This window comes from Lemur catta, chromosome 18 (genome assembly GCF_020740605.2).
Source record: "Lemur catta isolate mLemCat1 chromosome 18, mLemCat1.pri, whole genome shotgun sequence".
In the NCBI taxonomy this organism is placed as follows: Eukaryota; Metazoa; Chordata; class Mammalia; order Primates; family Lemuridae; genus Lemur; species Lemur catta.
Window position 1 is genome coordinate 44,069,862 of NC_059145.1, and position 16,861 is coordinate 44,086,722.

General features: G+C 42.2%; 1 protein-coding gene across 3 annotated transcripts in view; it reads left to right on the top strand.

The window, feature by feature from the left end:
* Nucleotides 1-16,199, top strand: part of SEC22C (SEC22 homolog C, vesicle trafficking protein) — a 29,747-nt gene extending 13,548 nt beyond the window's left edge. The window contains exons 3-8 of one of the 3 annotated variants that reach the window (XR_006729798.1): nucleotides 2,857-3,020; nucleotides 5,253-5,432; nucleotides 7,805-7,923; nucleotides 9,511-9,576; nucleotides 11,519-11,770; nucleotides 14,917-14,999. Coding sequence is in view for 2 of the 3 variants with exons in the window: in XM_045529869.1 (XP_045385825.1) it covers nucleotides 2,857-3,020; nucleotides 5,253-5,432; nucleotides 7,805-7,923; nucleotides 9,511-9,576; nucleotides 11,519-11,719 (730 nt within the window). In the remaining variant the exon portion in view is untranslated. Of the gene's footprint in view, nucleotides 1-2,856; nucleotides 3,021-5,252; nucleotides 5,433-7,804; nucleotides 7,924-9,510; nucleotides 9,577-11,518; nucleotides 12,076-14,916 lie in introns of those variants that run through there. The other 2 variants (XM_045529870.1, XM_045529869.1) reach the window with 2 other exon arrangements.
* The last annotated feature ends 662 nt before the right edge of the window (nucleotides 16,200-16,861 follow it).

A 16,861-nucleotide genomic window follows, 5' to 3' on the forward strand; every position in this document is an offset into this window, starting at 1 on the left:
ATATATAACTGAGTATAATACAGTGGGGAAAATGCCCCAATGGAAGTAGGAATCAAGCTATTATAATCATAGTTATAATAGCTGACATTATTGGGTGCTTTCTATATGCCAGACAGTATTCTATGGGTTATGTGGCTTATGAGGTAGGTAATAGTATTACACCTGTTTCACAGAGGAGGAAACTGAGGTTAAGCAACTTAACTAAGTTTATATTGTTAGTAAGTGGTAGTAGACCCAGGATTTGAATGCAGGCAGTTAAGGTACCAAGTCTGCTTCTTATGTGTAAAATCATTTCCTATTCTAGGACTTAGAGTAAGAAGCTTATCATTCTATGGATGAATCAGGGGCCAGGCAGATTTTAAAATATCAAAATGGCTTGTCATATATTTTACATCTTTGTTTTCTAGTATTTAGATCTTCACTTATCAAGTCCCTTTTGTTCTCTTAGAATAGTAAATTTTTAGTTGACCCCATAAGTTGAGGTCCTTTTAGGGGAGTCTAGTCTCAGAATTATAAAAACAAAAGGAAAAGTCCAAGCCTGACATCCTGCTAGGTGGTGTCAGGCAGAGAAGGGCCGTGTCCTGCAGGGCGTGCCAGATGGTGGGCACACAGAGCTGTCACCCTGTGGTGTGGGCTCTGGGTGTTCAGGAGCAAAAGCTGAGTTGCATCTGCCCACATTTGCACCTGCTCTCTCGGAGTGCCTGAACCCAGCCCCCTCGATGGCCTCTTCTTCACTGTGCTGTGACTAATTTGTGCTGTACCTCAAATAGGAAACCTTTTCTTGTTAAAGGCTATTTTTCACAGAAAAAAGAAGTCTACGACTTCAGCATTAAATCTTGGATATTCAGTAGTTTTTTTAAAAAGAAATGTGAAGTGTTCTACTCATTTGTAATTTGAATGAAATATTTACCATTATTTTCACAGAGGAGACTGAGACTTTCTTTTCTTACTGGTGAGCGGTACCATAGCTCTTTATAGTTAAGGACCTGTGTGAATTTCCTAGGGCTTCTATAACAAATTACCACAAACTGGCTCCAACAACAGAAATTTATTCTTTCATAGTTCTGAAGGCCAGAAGTCTGAAATCTAGGCAGGGCCATGCTCCCTCTGCAAGCTTTGAGGAAGACTCCTTCCTGTACCTCTACTACCTCCTGGTGGTCATTGGTTTGCAGACACATTACTCCAACTTCTGCCTCCATGGTCACATAGCCACCTTCTCTCTATGTCTGTCCAAATTTCCCTCTTCTTATAAGGATGGCAGTCGTTAGGTGAGGGCCCGCCCTAATCCAGTGTTTCCTCATCTTACCTTGGTTATGTCTGCACTCTATTTCCAAATAAGGTCACATTTATAGGTACTGGGAGTTAGGACTTCAACAAAACTTTTTTGAGGTACATGTTCAACCCACAGCAGGGGTCCTTTTTCATATAGAAACACTTGCATCCTACAGTGGCCTAGGCCCTTCTGAAGGCTGCTTTTCATAAGGAGGAGAGTCATCCTTTTTTTAAATTGAAAAAGTTTTTATATAGAGAGTTCCAGCTACAAGAAGGTGGTAGAACAATATAACCTAAAAACCCTGCTGCCTGAAACACCCAGAAATGAGGGTAAATATATACAAAAAATTATTTTAAATGTATAGTTGAGCTTGAAAGAAAGAAATCCCAAGCTTCCAGAAATGAAGAGGGAGCAGAATATTAAGGTGGTAAGTGTGTGAGCTGACACCAAGGCTCCTAGGTCACAGTAAACCTGGGGCTCGGTTTGGGCTTACATAGGGTGGGGTATCAGACTGAGATCCTTGCGTAAAGGAAAGATTCTTGTCAGGCTACAATCCTAATGAAATAATGATAGGTGAGAAGTAGTCTGTCCACAGATACAAGTAGAGACTTGGCTTTGGATAGGAATGAAAAATAAAATTTCACCTAAGAAATTGAGACACTGTTCTGGTGCCTCGTAAAAGGCTGGAGTTTTGGGTTTATATTCCCCAAGGTCTAGGAATTCCTAAGTCAAGGTTCAAACATCAATATTGGTCCCAGACTCATGACACTGCTGGGGTAGCTGGCCAATGCAAATACAGAACCACTCTGGAAGAAATGTGCCACAACTCTGGCTCAGGGGATTCTTAAAGTAAAAGTCCCACCATGATGAGCTCAGCAAAAAATGCCAAAACATGAGAGGAGATATTCCACAGGGAGTGAATCAGTAGGCGCCACAGATAGGTAAACTAGAGCCCCTCCACCCTGAACTTGAAATGATAGTGTGACAGTCCAAAAGGGAGTAGAAAAAGAAAGAAGAGCCCTGCATTTATTTTATGAGACCAGAATAACCTTAATAGCATAACTAGGTGAAGACAGTATAGGAAAAGAAAATTACAGGCCAGTCTTATTTTGCATAGACACAAAAGTCCTAAATAAAACATAAGCAAACTAAATCTAGCAGTTGTTTGTGTATGAATGTATCCAACAGGGGTTATATGCAACAAGGTTTATTTTAGGATGCCAGGATGACTTAACATTAGAAAATCTATTGATGTGGATTAAAGAAGAAAACATTTTTCTCAATAGATGCAGAGAAGTCTGAGGCTAATTTCCCTTAATAGAACATGCATCCCTCATGCATAAATAAATAAGAGTGATCACATACCGTCAGTGACTAATACTACTAGACATTTTAAAGGAAGTGTAAGAAAGACACAGTCTCAGGAATAGGTTTAGCTCAAGAGACAATATATATGCAACAAACAGCTACAGGACTGTTTAAGGCCAACCAAGCACAGAATTGAGGCAAGGTTGTGTGTGGGTGTGGGATGCGAATCCATGGTTCTGTTTCCTGGTAATGCGGATGTCACCTTTTTGTTTCAGTTTTTCTTCTTCGGGGGATGTGGCCTGCATGGCTATCTGCTCCCGCCAGTGCCCAGCAGCCATGGCCTTCTGCTTCCTGGAGACCCTGTGGTGGGAATTCACAGCTTCTTATGACACCACCTGCATTGGCCTGGCCTCCAGGCCATATGCCTTTCTCGAGTTTGGTTTGTAACCTTTTGTATTTATTGTTCTCTCTATGGTGTTGTATGTGTAGAACTTACAGTTTAGGTTTGGCTTTGACCATCAGGAGAATTGTTGGAGTTGCAACAACTTATCAGTGAAGAACATGCTTGTACCATGAGATTCACAGCAGCTGAAGTGGCCTGAAAGCTTTGAGGTTTCACACTCGGGCTTTTCATCTCTCCAAAGCCTGGGGGCAGGCTGGAAGAAGGGTGAAACCTGGGTAGGGTATTTCCCACAGCCTTCTGAAGCTGGGGCCAGCAAACTGTGGCCCATAGGCTAGCTACCTGTTTTTGTAAATAAAGTGGAACACGGCCATGCCCATTGTTTTACATGTTGTCTGTGGCTGCTTTTGCTCTATGACAGCCGAATTGAGTTGTTCTAACAGAGACCATGTAGCCCACCAGCCTAAAATATTTGCTATCTGGCTGGCACTTTAAGAAAATTTTGCTGACCCTTGCTCTAGAGCAGTACTACTCAAAGGATGTTCTTCCATCATGAGGTAAGTACAGAAAATGAGAAACAGTGCTTAGAAGTTCTTATTATAATTTGACATTCCTGCAATTATTTTTAATTGTATTTTATCAAAGTATAGGTCTGTAGTGGTTTGGAAATAAGAAAAAACTGGTCCTTCACTCAGAGGTTTGTTCTGGAAAAGGATACATGTTTTCTAGGTTCTGCCAGAAAGGCCTTGTGGAGGCTCAGGGGCATTGGAATACAGCATGAAATCATAGTGTCTGCTCTGTTTTTGTTCATTTTGAGCTCTTGGGAGAATTGGAGTTAGAGGTGGGAGTTGGGGGACATTCTGCGGCCTCTGCATAAACAGCTGCTGTCTCTATGATGTTCTTGAAGAAGGGTCTGGCAGCATTTGGTACAAATGGTTAGGTGTAGGACCAGCACCTAAAAGTGTTGCCACTTAGACTTTCTGGCTACTTCTGCCATAGCCCTCACATTCCCCCATATGGTCTACTGTCTGGCCCATCAGGAATGGGGCTCTCTCTTTTGGTGTCACTTGAAGGTGCTGGGGAGCTCCCTGGTATGCAGGCCCCAGCCTGGTAGACCTGTGATAGACTGAGAGTTCTGCCCCTGGATCTCCCTGTGAGGCCTTGGTCAAACTGGTACTCTCATCCCCACTTCTTCCTATGGAGAGAGCATGCTAGCCCAAAACAGACCACAGCTGCAGCATCCCTTGGCTGCCAGTCACTTTGGGGCTGCGTGGATCTGTGTTCTTCTCTCCTCTCATCTCTGCGTGTATTCCTTCTGAAGCAATGCACTTGATCTGACAGGAGACCCTCCCTGAGCATCATGTTTGCTCATTACTGAGTGGGAGTAGAATGAGTCAAAGTACCCTGATACTAGAATTATGTATCATTTTGCTTTGCCAATATGTGTGAAACATCAGTTCAAATGCTTAAGATTTAATAATGGATTAATACTAACATAAATGAAAGAATTAAAACCAGTACCTTTCAAATATATAATCCTAGTTTGTACTGCATATTTGTATTCATTTGTAATTTTTTTCAAAAAAGCCTTTTTGAGATAATCAGGTCAGTAATAACTGTCCCCATTTTTCAAGCTTAGAAATATTCTATGAATTGCCTAAGATTATACTATCAGAAGTGACTGAGCTGAGACTCAAGCCCTTTTCCCCCGACTTGCTCATTACTGGGGTCTGTGTTGCGTTATTGCCTTCTCTGCAGGCAATCACATTTTAATCACTCTTCTTTGAAGAGATTGATCAGACTGGTATTCATATGTGGTAATCATTTGACCTTTATGTATAACTTGACACTCTTCAGAATTTGGCCAACTTACTAACTTTCTTAGAAATGTGAAGTTGGGCGGGGTGTGGTGACTCAGGCCTGTAATCTCAGCACTTTGGGAGGCTAAGGTGGGAGGATCACTTGAGATCTGGAGTTCAAGACCAGCCTGGGCAACATACGAGAGAGCCCATCTTTACAAAAAATAAAATTAGTCTGGTGTGGTGGTGCACGCCTGTAATCCCAGCTACTCTAGAGGCTGAGGCAGGAGGATCACTTCAGCCCAGGAGTTTGAGGCTACAGTGAGCTGTGATTGTGTCACTGCACTCCAGCCTGGGCGACAGTGCAAGACTCTGTCTCTTAAAAAAAAAATGTGAACTTCATTTTGTACATATTGTCTTATACCATCCATTCTGATGAAAATGCTCAACTTGGGTTGCTTTCTTTTTGCAGACAGCATCATTCAGAAGATAAAGTGGCATTTTAACTGTGTAAGTTCCTCTCAGATGAAGAACAGCATGGAAAAAATTCAGGAGGAGCTTGAATTCCAGCCTCCAGTGGTTCTCACTGTGGAGGACACAGATGTGGCAAATGGAATGATGAACGGTCACCTACCAAGGCACTTGGAACCTGGTAAGTGGCTTGTTCTCTGATGTTGATGCATATGGAGTGATGTAATGTATTTCGAATGGAAGTTTATTTTTTACTAGAAAGGTATTTTGGGGAGGGTATAAAATATATTGGGGAAAATACGGACTGATCCTGTTTCCAGGTGGCTATTGTAAAAAAGCTGGACTATTATGACAGTGAGTTGGTTTGAGGGGAGGCTATTTTTTTTTTTTTTTTTGAGACAGAGTCTCACTCTGTTGCCCGGGCTAGAGTGCTGTGGCGTCAGCCTAGCTCACAGCAACCTCAAACTCCTGCGCTCAAGCAAGCCTCCTGCCTCAGCCTCCCAGAGTACTAGAATTACAGGCGTGAACCACCACACCCGGCCAAGGGGAGGCTATTCTTATGATGAAATTCAGGAATTGAAGAGTGACTTGGCAAGTTGTTTTCATAACCAGAGTGAAGTTTATAAGTTTATTGAAAAGGAGATTCATTCTCTTTTGTTGGAAGTCATGTATTGAACTGTACATACTTGTATATTTTATAGATATTTTTGACAACGAATCCTTATCGTCTAACTTAGTGAAACATTGCACATCTCCACTGAGAAATCCCTGCCCTCCTTGTTGGAGGGAGAGCTGTGGGGATGAGGGTGTTTGGGCAGGGTCCAGAGCCAGGGCTAGTACTCTCATTATCTGGCTGTTCATGAGACCTGGGAGCTCCCTCTGTCCCTGTGTATTTCAGAGTCCTCATCTGAAGAATGAGGTGTTAATGAAGGTGATCACAGTGTCCTGACATTCCATGACTTTGTCTGACATTAACACTATTAGCCACTCAATGCTGTAGCATATGATGAAGCATGATTTTTTGCATTCCTTGTTTACAAATACCTACAGTTAAACTAATATTTAATTTAAGGGGATATTTACATTCTAGGAATTCTGTAGTGGCATAAGAGCTGAATCCTCTGAAATATAGAGCTGTCTGCACTATAACGGTCTAATTGTTTTGTTTTTAACTGTTTTTGTACTAAACTCTTTACTTGAATTTTAAAAGTGGTGTTTTAAAAATGTTCCTGTTTTTGGCTTAATTTGTGTTTTGGTTTAATTTGTTTCAACCAATAAATTCCTGGTTTGGCTCTTGTGCCAATCAGTAAGTTTTAATTTATATTGAGAGTAAACAATTTTGTCAAAGGAAGACTGGGTAATTGAACTCCAAGCTTATCCCTTGCCATATATGAATACAGGCATAACTTTGTAATATATGTTTTGTTTTTTAAACACTTAGACAAGAGGAACAAATCCACAAAGTGTCAACTTGCCCATCTTTCTAGAACATTTTACTGTGGTTTGACCCACCCTATTGTCCTGAGGCTAGAATCTTTACAGGTAGAATATTCTGTTCTAACAGAACTTTGAATTGCTCAGTGGAAGCTCTAATGCACTAACAGTAGGCTTCAGTTGGATTGTGGCTAGGTATTTGTGTGTGTGCATGTGCGTGTGTGTTTGTGTGTGAAATGTAAGGGCAAGAAAGGATGATTTGAAAAGAGTATAGCAAGAGAATGGGTGGGACACCATTTAATTTTGTGAACCAGAATCAATTTCAGCAGTTATCTTTAAAGAGGGAATGAACATTTGTTTTAATTGTAGTTTTAGAAACAGCCTGTAGCCTAAATAACCAGTGTTTTCCTCCTCTTCCCAATTATTTCAGAATTTAAAAAATTACATTTGCTGTGAATAGCTCTAGAAGCACATATGATACTGCATATTGTCCTTATTAGAAAAAGAGTGGATTGTTTTACAAGCTGAGGGTTGAGGAGTATAATAGAAATGCTTTCAGAATTTGACAGTCAATTCACAAATAAAGCCACAGTCCTCTCTGGTGGCATAAGAAATTATTTTAAATCAGGATTTCTGAACCTAAACCCTATTGACATTTTTGCACTGGATGGTTCTTTATTGTGGGGGGCTATCCTGTGCATTTTAGGATGTTGAGAAGCATTCCTGGCCTCTGCCCACTAGATGCCAGTAGCACCCTGTCTTTAGTTCTGACTACCAAAACTGTTTCCAGACGTTGCCAAATACCATTTGGTGGGGTGGGCTTGACTGAGAACAACTGCTTTAGATAGAATGGAAATTAAACACTTGAAGAAGCTTTGCTTGCTCAGAGAAGGGCCTCTTTCTGGAAGAAACTCACCTCAGATTCCCAGATCCATTCTGTCCTTCATTTCTTGCATTTTTTCCCCTCTAACTTCTGCTGCTTTTAAAATTAATATGTTTGTAATTCTGTGTTTAACATAATGAACGTATTGTTAGTGGAGGTCTAGTTAATGTCTTTGTTTATTTTTCTTTCATATAGAAATTATTTTCACTAGACACTTATTTTTTTTAATTGTGAAGCTCCCAATTTCCGAATGGAACCAGTGACAGCCCTAGGTATCCTCTCCCTCATTCTCAACATCATGTGTGCTGCTCTGAATCTCATTCGTGGAGTTCACCTTGCAGAACATTCTTTACAGGTAACTTTTTTTTTCTTTTTACAGTTTAAATTGAAGGACATATGATGGAAGAAATTGATGAGGATACATTTTATTTATAAGGTTATGTACTGAGGTTTTAAATTCTTTTTTTTTTTTTTTTTTTTGAGACAGAGTCTCGCTCTGTTGCCTGGGCTAGAGTGAGTGCCGTGGCATCAGCCTAGCTCACAGCAACCTCAAACTCCTGGGCTTAAGCGATCCTACTGCCTCAGCCTCCCCAGTAGCTGGGACTACAGGCATGCGCCACCATGCCCGGCTAATTTTTTCTATATATATATTTTAGTTGGCCAGATAATTTCTTTCTATTTTTAGTAGAGATGGGGTCTCGCTCTTGCTGAGGCTGGTCTTGAACTCCTGACCTTGAGCAATCCACCCGCCTCGGCCTCCCAGAGTGCTAGGATTACAGGCATGAGCCACTGCGCCCGGCCTTAAATTTTTTTAAATTCAAATAAAACTTTATCTAGAATTTTATTCTTTGTAGTAAATTGAACAAATATGAAAGTTGCTCTTTTGTGTCTGTTGTCCTAAGAAGCCTAGGGGCCTGCTGGGATATTGGTAAGAAATGGACAGCTTGCTACAAGGACGTTAGGCTACCCTGTGACCCTTGGGACCCCAGGAGTCACTCCAGGGCCTGGATTATTTACCCCAGGGCAAAAGTTTGATTCTCAGACTTTAAAGTTCAGGCTCTTTTTCCCTGGGAAAAGGTTGTCCCATAGTCCAGTTTGTATAATGCAGATGCCACCTTCCTTGTGTCTTTGTCAAAGAAATATTTCACTAGGAAATTCCTTGTTTGGTTGGCTCATCTCGAAGCAACTTTCTATTTCAATGCTTTTTTTAAAAATAGTTTTTTAATTTTGAAGTATTTCAAATACTTTAAAAAGGTATAGAACCATTATTAGCATAAACAGATAGTCATTACTCATGCTCATACCCATGCATGTGGTGGCTAAAGTCTGAAAACTTGGCTGATGTTGAACCTCAGGAAACTGATAGACTGACCTGTTTGGAGAATGGCAGCAGACCTGTGTTATAGGAGTGGTAATTGCCTCTTACCACACATCCTGTCTTTGACCAATGTATGGTATGGTTTCCACTCTTATTGCTTATGATTACTCATAACCTGATACTTACCAGCTATCTGTGTATACTAGAATAGGTGCCTGGCCAACAAGATGGTTAAGGCATAGTCCCTGCCTTGGGGACTCTTGTGGCATAAAGCAGAGTGTTGTGGCAGCACTAAGGAGGTAGCAGTATGTGGGGGTACGAGGAATTAGAGAAAACTTGGTGTTCGCAGATGAACAGGATTTTGAGAGGTAAAGGGATTGGGGGCTCATTCCAGGTGAAAATTTAGCATAGATGCATGGGGATAGGCGGGCACATGGTGTGTCCAGGCCATTGAAAATGGTTGCATGCTAACCCTTATCTGATACATAAGCAGGGACTTGTGTTTCACCCAGCCAGAAATTTGTATTGTCAACCATACCAAAGTGAAGGAGTAAAGTACTTCATGTTATAGTGTTTCCTTTTATCTAAATATTCCTTTTCTTGTGTTCTTTCTGTTTGTTTTAGGTTGCCCATGAAGAGATTGGAAACATTCTGGCTTTTCTTATTCCTTTTGTAGCCTGCATTTTCCAGGTGGGTGAAACACTGATATTTTAGTAAGTAGGTTAAACCCATGGCCTTATTTTGTTCCCCTGTTGGAACTATTAGCAAATTTTTGTTCCACCAAAGTCTTGATTCAAATCATGGACAGTACCAAGCCCTTCTGTGACCTGTTAGGGACCAGGCCACAGAGCTCCACCGCTCCCCCACCATCTGTGGAAAAATCGTTTACATGAAACTTAGGAATGGGGAGGGGGAGGGAAGGGGCTACACAGCAGTGGGAGAGCTTCGTCTGTATTTACAACTGCTCCCCATCACTCGCATCGCTGCCTGAGCTCCGCCCCCACGCCCACCCTGTCCATGGAAAAATTATCTAATTGTCTTCCACGAAACTGTTCCCTGGTGCTAAAGGGTTGGGGACTGCTGCCTTGGTGGAAAGACCTTATTCCCATCCTGTCCAATCCTCTCATTTTACAGAGGAAGAACTTTGGGCTCAGAGAGGGAAAGCCACAGGGCCATTGACAGCAGCAGAACAGAAACCATGAGTCTGGATTTTACTCTCCGGAAAGGAAGGATGAGATTGCAGTGGGGATTGAATTGGGCCTGAGGAGTGTGAGGCAGGGTGTTGCCCTGTGTTTATTATTAGGACAGTCCAAGTGTAGAAGTGTCCTGTGGAAGTAACATCTGTGTGTTTGTGTTTTTTTATGTATAGAACTAGGTCAAAAAACTGCTGGGTTTTTTTATAGTAATGCCGCCTGACTCAAATCCATCTCTTAGGAATTAAAATAACCATTAGAACATTAATTAGAAGACTTTGATTATTATTTAGTTATTTTCAAATAAGCTATGTACTAAGGGGTGGCATAAAGAGGAGCTTTTGAGTCCCTCATAGGTACAGTTAATTTTAGTAAGAACCTGACTCTAATTCTCCTTCCTTGTCTTCCACATGGGCTAGGATTTTAGTACTTTCTCTGCATGCATAAGCTTTTTTCTCCTTTTTTTAAAATTAAAATTTCTGTTCTCAGGGCACTTCTCCTTTCTTCCACATACTACCTAGAATGGTTTCTTTTTAAGAATTACCTGATTATGCAAAAAGAAATTTTCAACCCAAGATTGAAAATGCACTCATGTTTTAGAAAACAAGTCCCTAAAACTTTGATTGTAGCCAGTGGCAGTTTCCTAGAGCTGTGTATCAGGGCTGCAGGGACCCTACAGTTCCACCTCCTTCCCTCAAGTGTGTTCCTGCCTGGATAGTTCCCTCCCGCTGTAGCTCGAGCCTTTGTTGCGTTGCTCTGTGTTCTGAGATTGGGCTGTTTTGTTTTGGTTTTTTTCCCCAAACATTGAACCCAAATGCTGTTGCCACCTTTTTCAGAACAAGAATGGCCCCTTTTCTATGTGATAGCCCTACACAAAATACCAGTCACTGTACCTGCTGTAGAGAGACCTTTCCCTGACTCAGAGATGCTTTCAAAGACATGATAAGGAGAGTACCCAAGGGAACAGTGGTACCCAGTGTAGTTGTGACTCAGGAGAAACCAAAACAGTAAAAGCACAGCTTTCTCTCAACAGCTTGCTTTCCTGTCATGGCTCCCTGAAGGAAAATTTCACTGGGAAGCCAGTCTTGTTAGGGTCTCCTGGCCTGGCTGTCTGCCCCATACCCCGTGTCCCTTCTTTCTCTATAGCCCACAGCCTGGGCATTTCTGTCTATATTTCTTAAACTTCTTTCAAACTTGCCATGCACTGATTCCTCCTGTGACACCTATTTCACTTTCTTTCTCTCTTCCAAATCCTCATTTTCAGCCAGTGATTAACAGCCTGACCAGTGGGTCCAAGCTTCCTTGAAATGAATTCAATTTAATAAGCTAATGTGAGGGAGATGATGCTGTTCATGGCAGCTCTGGAGGCAAATCTTGCACCTGACCTTGTGACCATTTTGTTATCTCTGATTGGACTTCCTCTTGTGGTCTCATTTCAGTGTTATTTGTACCTGTTCTACAGTCCAGCCAGGACTATGAAGGTGGTGCTGATGCTGCTGTTTATTTGCCTGGGCAATGTGTACCTACATGGGCTGCGGAACCTCTGGCAAATCCTTTTCCACATAGGAGTGGCTTTTCTGTCTTCATATCAGATACTGACAAGGCAGCTTCAGGAGAAGCAGTCTGACTGTGGAGTATGAGGGTTACAGCGTGTGATGAATGGATTCTTTGATTTTCTTTTGAGGATCAATGTAGGTTTCCCTTTCTGCTTCTCAACTTCACCTCAAGTTTTCATCCTTGAAATTTCTTTCAACAAAACTGGACTGACAAACCAAGAATTGGGAATTTTCAACAGTTGCAGTGGAAGTCGTGAGGTCCCTTGATACCAAGTCTTGGTTTTGTGTCAAGCATTACAGCAGAATCTGTGGTTCAGCTGGTTCACATAGGATAGCAGACTCTAAGGGATCATTCAGAAAGAGCTTTATTAAAAGATCAGAATGGAAATATTTTGGTCTTTTATACTGAATGATGCAATAAGCCACTAGATTCAATAACAGTAGTTTTAGTAATTGGCAGTTGTCTTTGAGGAACCACTTTAAAATCCAAATCAGCTTTTCAGTCTAAATATGACTATTTTTTTAGAAGGTCAGTACAGGGTGAGTTAAAAACTTAATATAGTTCATAAATATAAGCTAGATAAATTTTGTTTATCTTTTTTTAAATATACTTTTGGAATATTTAAATATATTTTGGATATAAAGTAAACTTCATTTAGGTGAGGGCAAACTTAAGCTGAGAAAGTGGTTAAGAAATTTGAGTTTAATTTATATATAACCTTTATGGTAGTAGGACTGTGTAGGTACAGAAATCTTTTATATTTATTTGGAGGGTATGTCTGAACTTTTAAAGAATTAACTGAATAACCACTACTACTGGATCATAAGCTTATAAGCATGAGCAGAAATGAGATTTCAGGATTCCTTACAGCTGGCCACAAACTGGAGTAGGTGGATGACATGGATTCAGTGGCACTTCACTGGCCCGCTTGGGAGAGGTGCCATCAGCCTTTTCAGCCCAGCTGAGTGCCTATCATTGTAAGGATGATGAGTACTTTGCCCCGTGTACTGTTCCCAGAGGCCTCCCAACTTAATTACTCCTGCACATCTTTTCCAGTAATTGTAATTAGCTTGAGGGACTCATTTTTTATGAACAAGAGTTAAGTAGATGTTAATTTTTTAAAGCTTTATAAAGATTAATATGTGCTCTGGAAAGTTACTTTCTTTCATGGTCAAAAAATTGATCATAGTTTTCCAAAATATGGTTCTGAATAAGATCCCTTAGGCCTCCAGGATTTTTTTTGTTTTTGAGACAGAGTCTTACTCTGTCACCCTGGGTAGAGTGCAGGGGCATCATCATAGCTCACAGCAACCTCAAACTCCTGGGCTCAAACAGTCCTCCTGCTGCAGCCTCCTGAGTAGCTGGGACTACAGGCATGCGCCATGATGCCTGGCTGATTTTTCTATTGCTATTTCTAGTAGAGACAGGGTCTCGCTCCTGCTCAGGCTGGTCTTGAACTCCTGAACTCAAGCAGTCCTCCTGCCTTGGCCTCCCAGTGTGCTAGGATTACAGATGTGAGCCACCACACCTGGCCATGCCTCCAACCATGCCTGGTTGTCTCATACCTTTCAGGAGGCCATTTGGGGAGTTTGCCCTTTGGAGTGTCCTTGGTAGAAGTCTGGAATCTGATTAGTGCAACCACAATTGCATGGAGTACTTTGGGTTGAGTTATATGGTCTTGGTAAATTAAAAAATCCTATTGTGGTAGTTTTTGAAAGTGGAAAACCATCGCAAGAGTTATTGAATAGGTGGGGAAAGCAAGAATGTAGTTTTAGAGAATTCAGTTATATTTGGTTACCACTGGTATTGTATTGTTATTGAGCTACCTTGGTGTCATTTTAAGGAAAACTGGGAACTATGTAGGGAAGATGTTGCCATAGTAACTTTATTTTCTTATAATAGAATTTTCTATTTTTAACCAAACACAAAGTATCTGGACATGAAAATTATATTGGCAATATCCTCAGATGGAAACTCCAAAGTTGTCTCTCCATTGATTACTCATTTGCATAATTTTCTGCACACCTGGCAGGTGAATTTTCAGTCTTTCTGGGAGACAATTTTGAAGAGATGGTAGAATAGAATGGGAACCCAAGGAGAGGAGAAAAATTCTTTTAAATTAGAAGCACAAAAAAGCTCTAAAATTTGATAAGAACAGCTTAAAAATGTATTGTTTTCTTTTTAAGCCTGTGTTGTATTGGTGTTGCCCTGTTCCCCCCATGCTTTGGGGGTCTGAGCCTGTGATCCACATTCAGCAAGTAGTAAAGTAAAGACTTGAAGATGAGTCCTTCGTGGTGAATGCTTCTTGCCCACTGAAGCCCTAGTGGAGATATCCAAGCTTGATTGAATGTGGTCTTAATCAGTTAACATTTACATGGGGTTTGAGATTTACTTTTGCAAACAAAAGGAAAAAGATACATTAGAAAAGCAGTACAAGTAATAACCACAAAAGCATTGTTTAAGTAAAATCTAGCTAAAAGAAGCCTCAACTTACTAGAGGAAGAGATTAATGATAGGAAAGGAGTTCTTGTGATTTCATCCAAGGGAAATCCCAGGCTTAGGGTTAATGTGGCTTAGGATTGGAGATTTGTAGCCCAATGTGTGATCCTTAATGCCAGAAAGCTGGTTCCAAATCCCAGGAGTCATCTTTACTCCACCATGGACTCACTGTAGTTCTAGCACCTTTGTTTTCCTGGTGGTTAAATGCTTTCTGCCCAACTGACCTCACAGTGCTAGATCTGGAAATAGATGAAATCATGTTGAAAACAAAACTTTAAAGGTAAGGTGCCTACTGGTATCAGATACTGCAAGATCTTGAGCGTGCTAAGTCCCATCTGCTATATTAGGGTGAGAGTGTAGCTTAGTTCGCTTAGACAGGGTTTCCCAACCAAGGGAGCCAAGCCCAAAGGGTTTCTCCTTCCCCGGGTATTTTAATGAAGGAAACATGTAAATTCTGGTTTTCTTTTCCCTAGGCTAGCCTTATTGTGATGAAGACTATACCTGGCTTTCCCTTCCTGGGTGAAGGCAGCTGGGGCACACTTGGGGCAGCATTTCCTCTCGGTGCCAGAGGCTCCACTGCCCACAGCAGGAGGAATGTTACATAGGCTCCCAGTTTTGCATCCCCGTTTTCTGTGAACTCTGTTGAAATGCATTGTGAACCAAGGCCCAACATTTTAAAGTTCTTCAAGGGGTGCTGAAAAGGGTATCGGGAGAAATGCTGAAATTAAAACATTTGGTCATTTTGATCAGCCTCACCTTGAGCTCCTCTCTTCTTTCATAGGTGCTCCCGTTCTCCAGCTCTCCTGCCTCTTTCCATCACAGCCCTACACGTTCCAGCCCTGGGGACAGAGGCTGAAACTGGAGTCTCTGGAGGGGTGGGAAAGCTACCTTTAGTTGTAATTGATAGGGTGGGTAGAGGAGCTTCAGAGTGGGAGCAGATTGCATTGAGGCCCAACCCCACCCAGGAATTAGGCGTTGGAGAGGAGGAGCACTTTGGTGTCAGCGCTGTTCAGAGTCAAAGATGACAGCCAGAAGGCCAGCAGCAAGGCCAGCTGTTTGGGGTGCCGGAAGCAGAGACTAGGCAGGGAACAGAGCTGGAGGCTCTCTCTGCTGGAAGATAGCAGCTGCTCCTTAGCATGTAGGGGCTGCACGTTGCACCTTCATCCAGGGCTGCCGTTTGCTGTTCCTTAAAGGAGTTGGCCACTTACTATAACATGCAGGACAGTAGCCTTCGGACAACCTGCTGCCTGCTTGCACAGTGCTTTGCAAGTGAGGACAGGCAGGGATGGGAGTGCTTATGGTGATCAAATGTGCTTGGCAAACCCTTGTTCAGACATTGCCCACATTCCAAATGTTCTTGCGTGAGTCCTACACGGGTCTGGGGAAGCGCTACCTGTGTACTGGGGTTAATGGTGGAGGAAGAGAAAGTAGATGTGGCCCTGGGAGAGGAGGTAGGGGAAGGAGTGCACTGGTCAGCTGACCAGGTGGCCTGGAGATTGGCTTGGCCCTTCTGTTCAGTCTTGTGTCACAGTGTTAGGAAGGGACCAAATCTGCAGGAGCAGACACATGCCAGGAGGGCAGTTCCCGGGGACAGAGAAGCGGAGGAAGGGACGTCAGGGAAACGTAGCTAACAACCACGAAGAGCAAGAGCTTGAGGTTTTGAGGCACACACACCTGTGGAGTCGCAGCTTTTTTTAACTTATAAAATCATTTTATTGTAAAATAAAACATGTATATATTGAAAGACACACAAAAATAAAGACCATTATGACTCAGTAAAATTTTTTATAAGGTAGACACCACACAGATCAAGAAAGAGACCTTGCCAGCCATCACAGAAACGCCTTCCATGTAACTTTGTTATAAGAACACTTGTCAATCATATAAATCAATCATCTGGTAACATCCCGTAAGCCCTCCCCTGGACCAGGCCAGTAAAAGGAAACCACCTGGGAGTCCTTAACATCTTTCTCCACTCATGGAGACTGACCTGTTCCTCTTTGGAACGTACTCCCGCTTTGTATAGCTCTCTTATTTCCTGCAATAAAATCTGTGTGTGTAGAATTGCTTCTTGTCTGTGGTCACTCCGTCACACTGGCCTTTCTTGTGAATTTTTCAAGCAAGGAACCAAAGAACCAGGACAACAGTCTGCTAAGAGGCTGGACCTGACAACAGTGGGTAAGTCAATGCCCATCTGGCCTCAGTGTCCTCATTGGGAAATGGTGACATCAATCTGCTTCCCTGGCATGCTGTTATAGGAATCAAAAGTGGTAATGGAGGGGAATACTGGATGAATCCACTGTTTGTGTGCAGGAGAAAGGCTTTGAGTTCACTTGGTACACACAGGTTCTTTTGTATCCTTCAGGCACCATAGCACAGCCACGTCTTCTGGGCTTTACAAAAAGGTGTTTTATGATACTGCAGTGTAAACAGCCTCATTCTTTCACCCTAGAAAGGTAGTGTGGCCTCTCTTCTTCCTCCTGGACCTGCCTCCCACTTCCTGGGCACAGAGCCCGCGGTACCATTGGTGTTCGGTCTACTCCAGGGTCCAAGGAGGCCGGTTCTTCTGGTTGGACCAAACGTCAAGGTCCATCCTCGACCCAAATGAGGAGCACTCTGATTCTCCCATTCTGGGAGCAGTGATGTCAAACTTCTGTTGCTGGGGAAACCTCGTCAGCAGGGAACCTGTGGAAAGGGCTTGTCAGTAAAATCTGGGAATGCTGGAT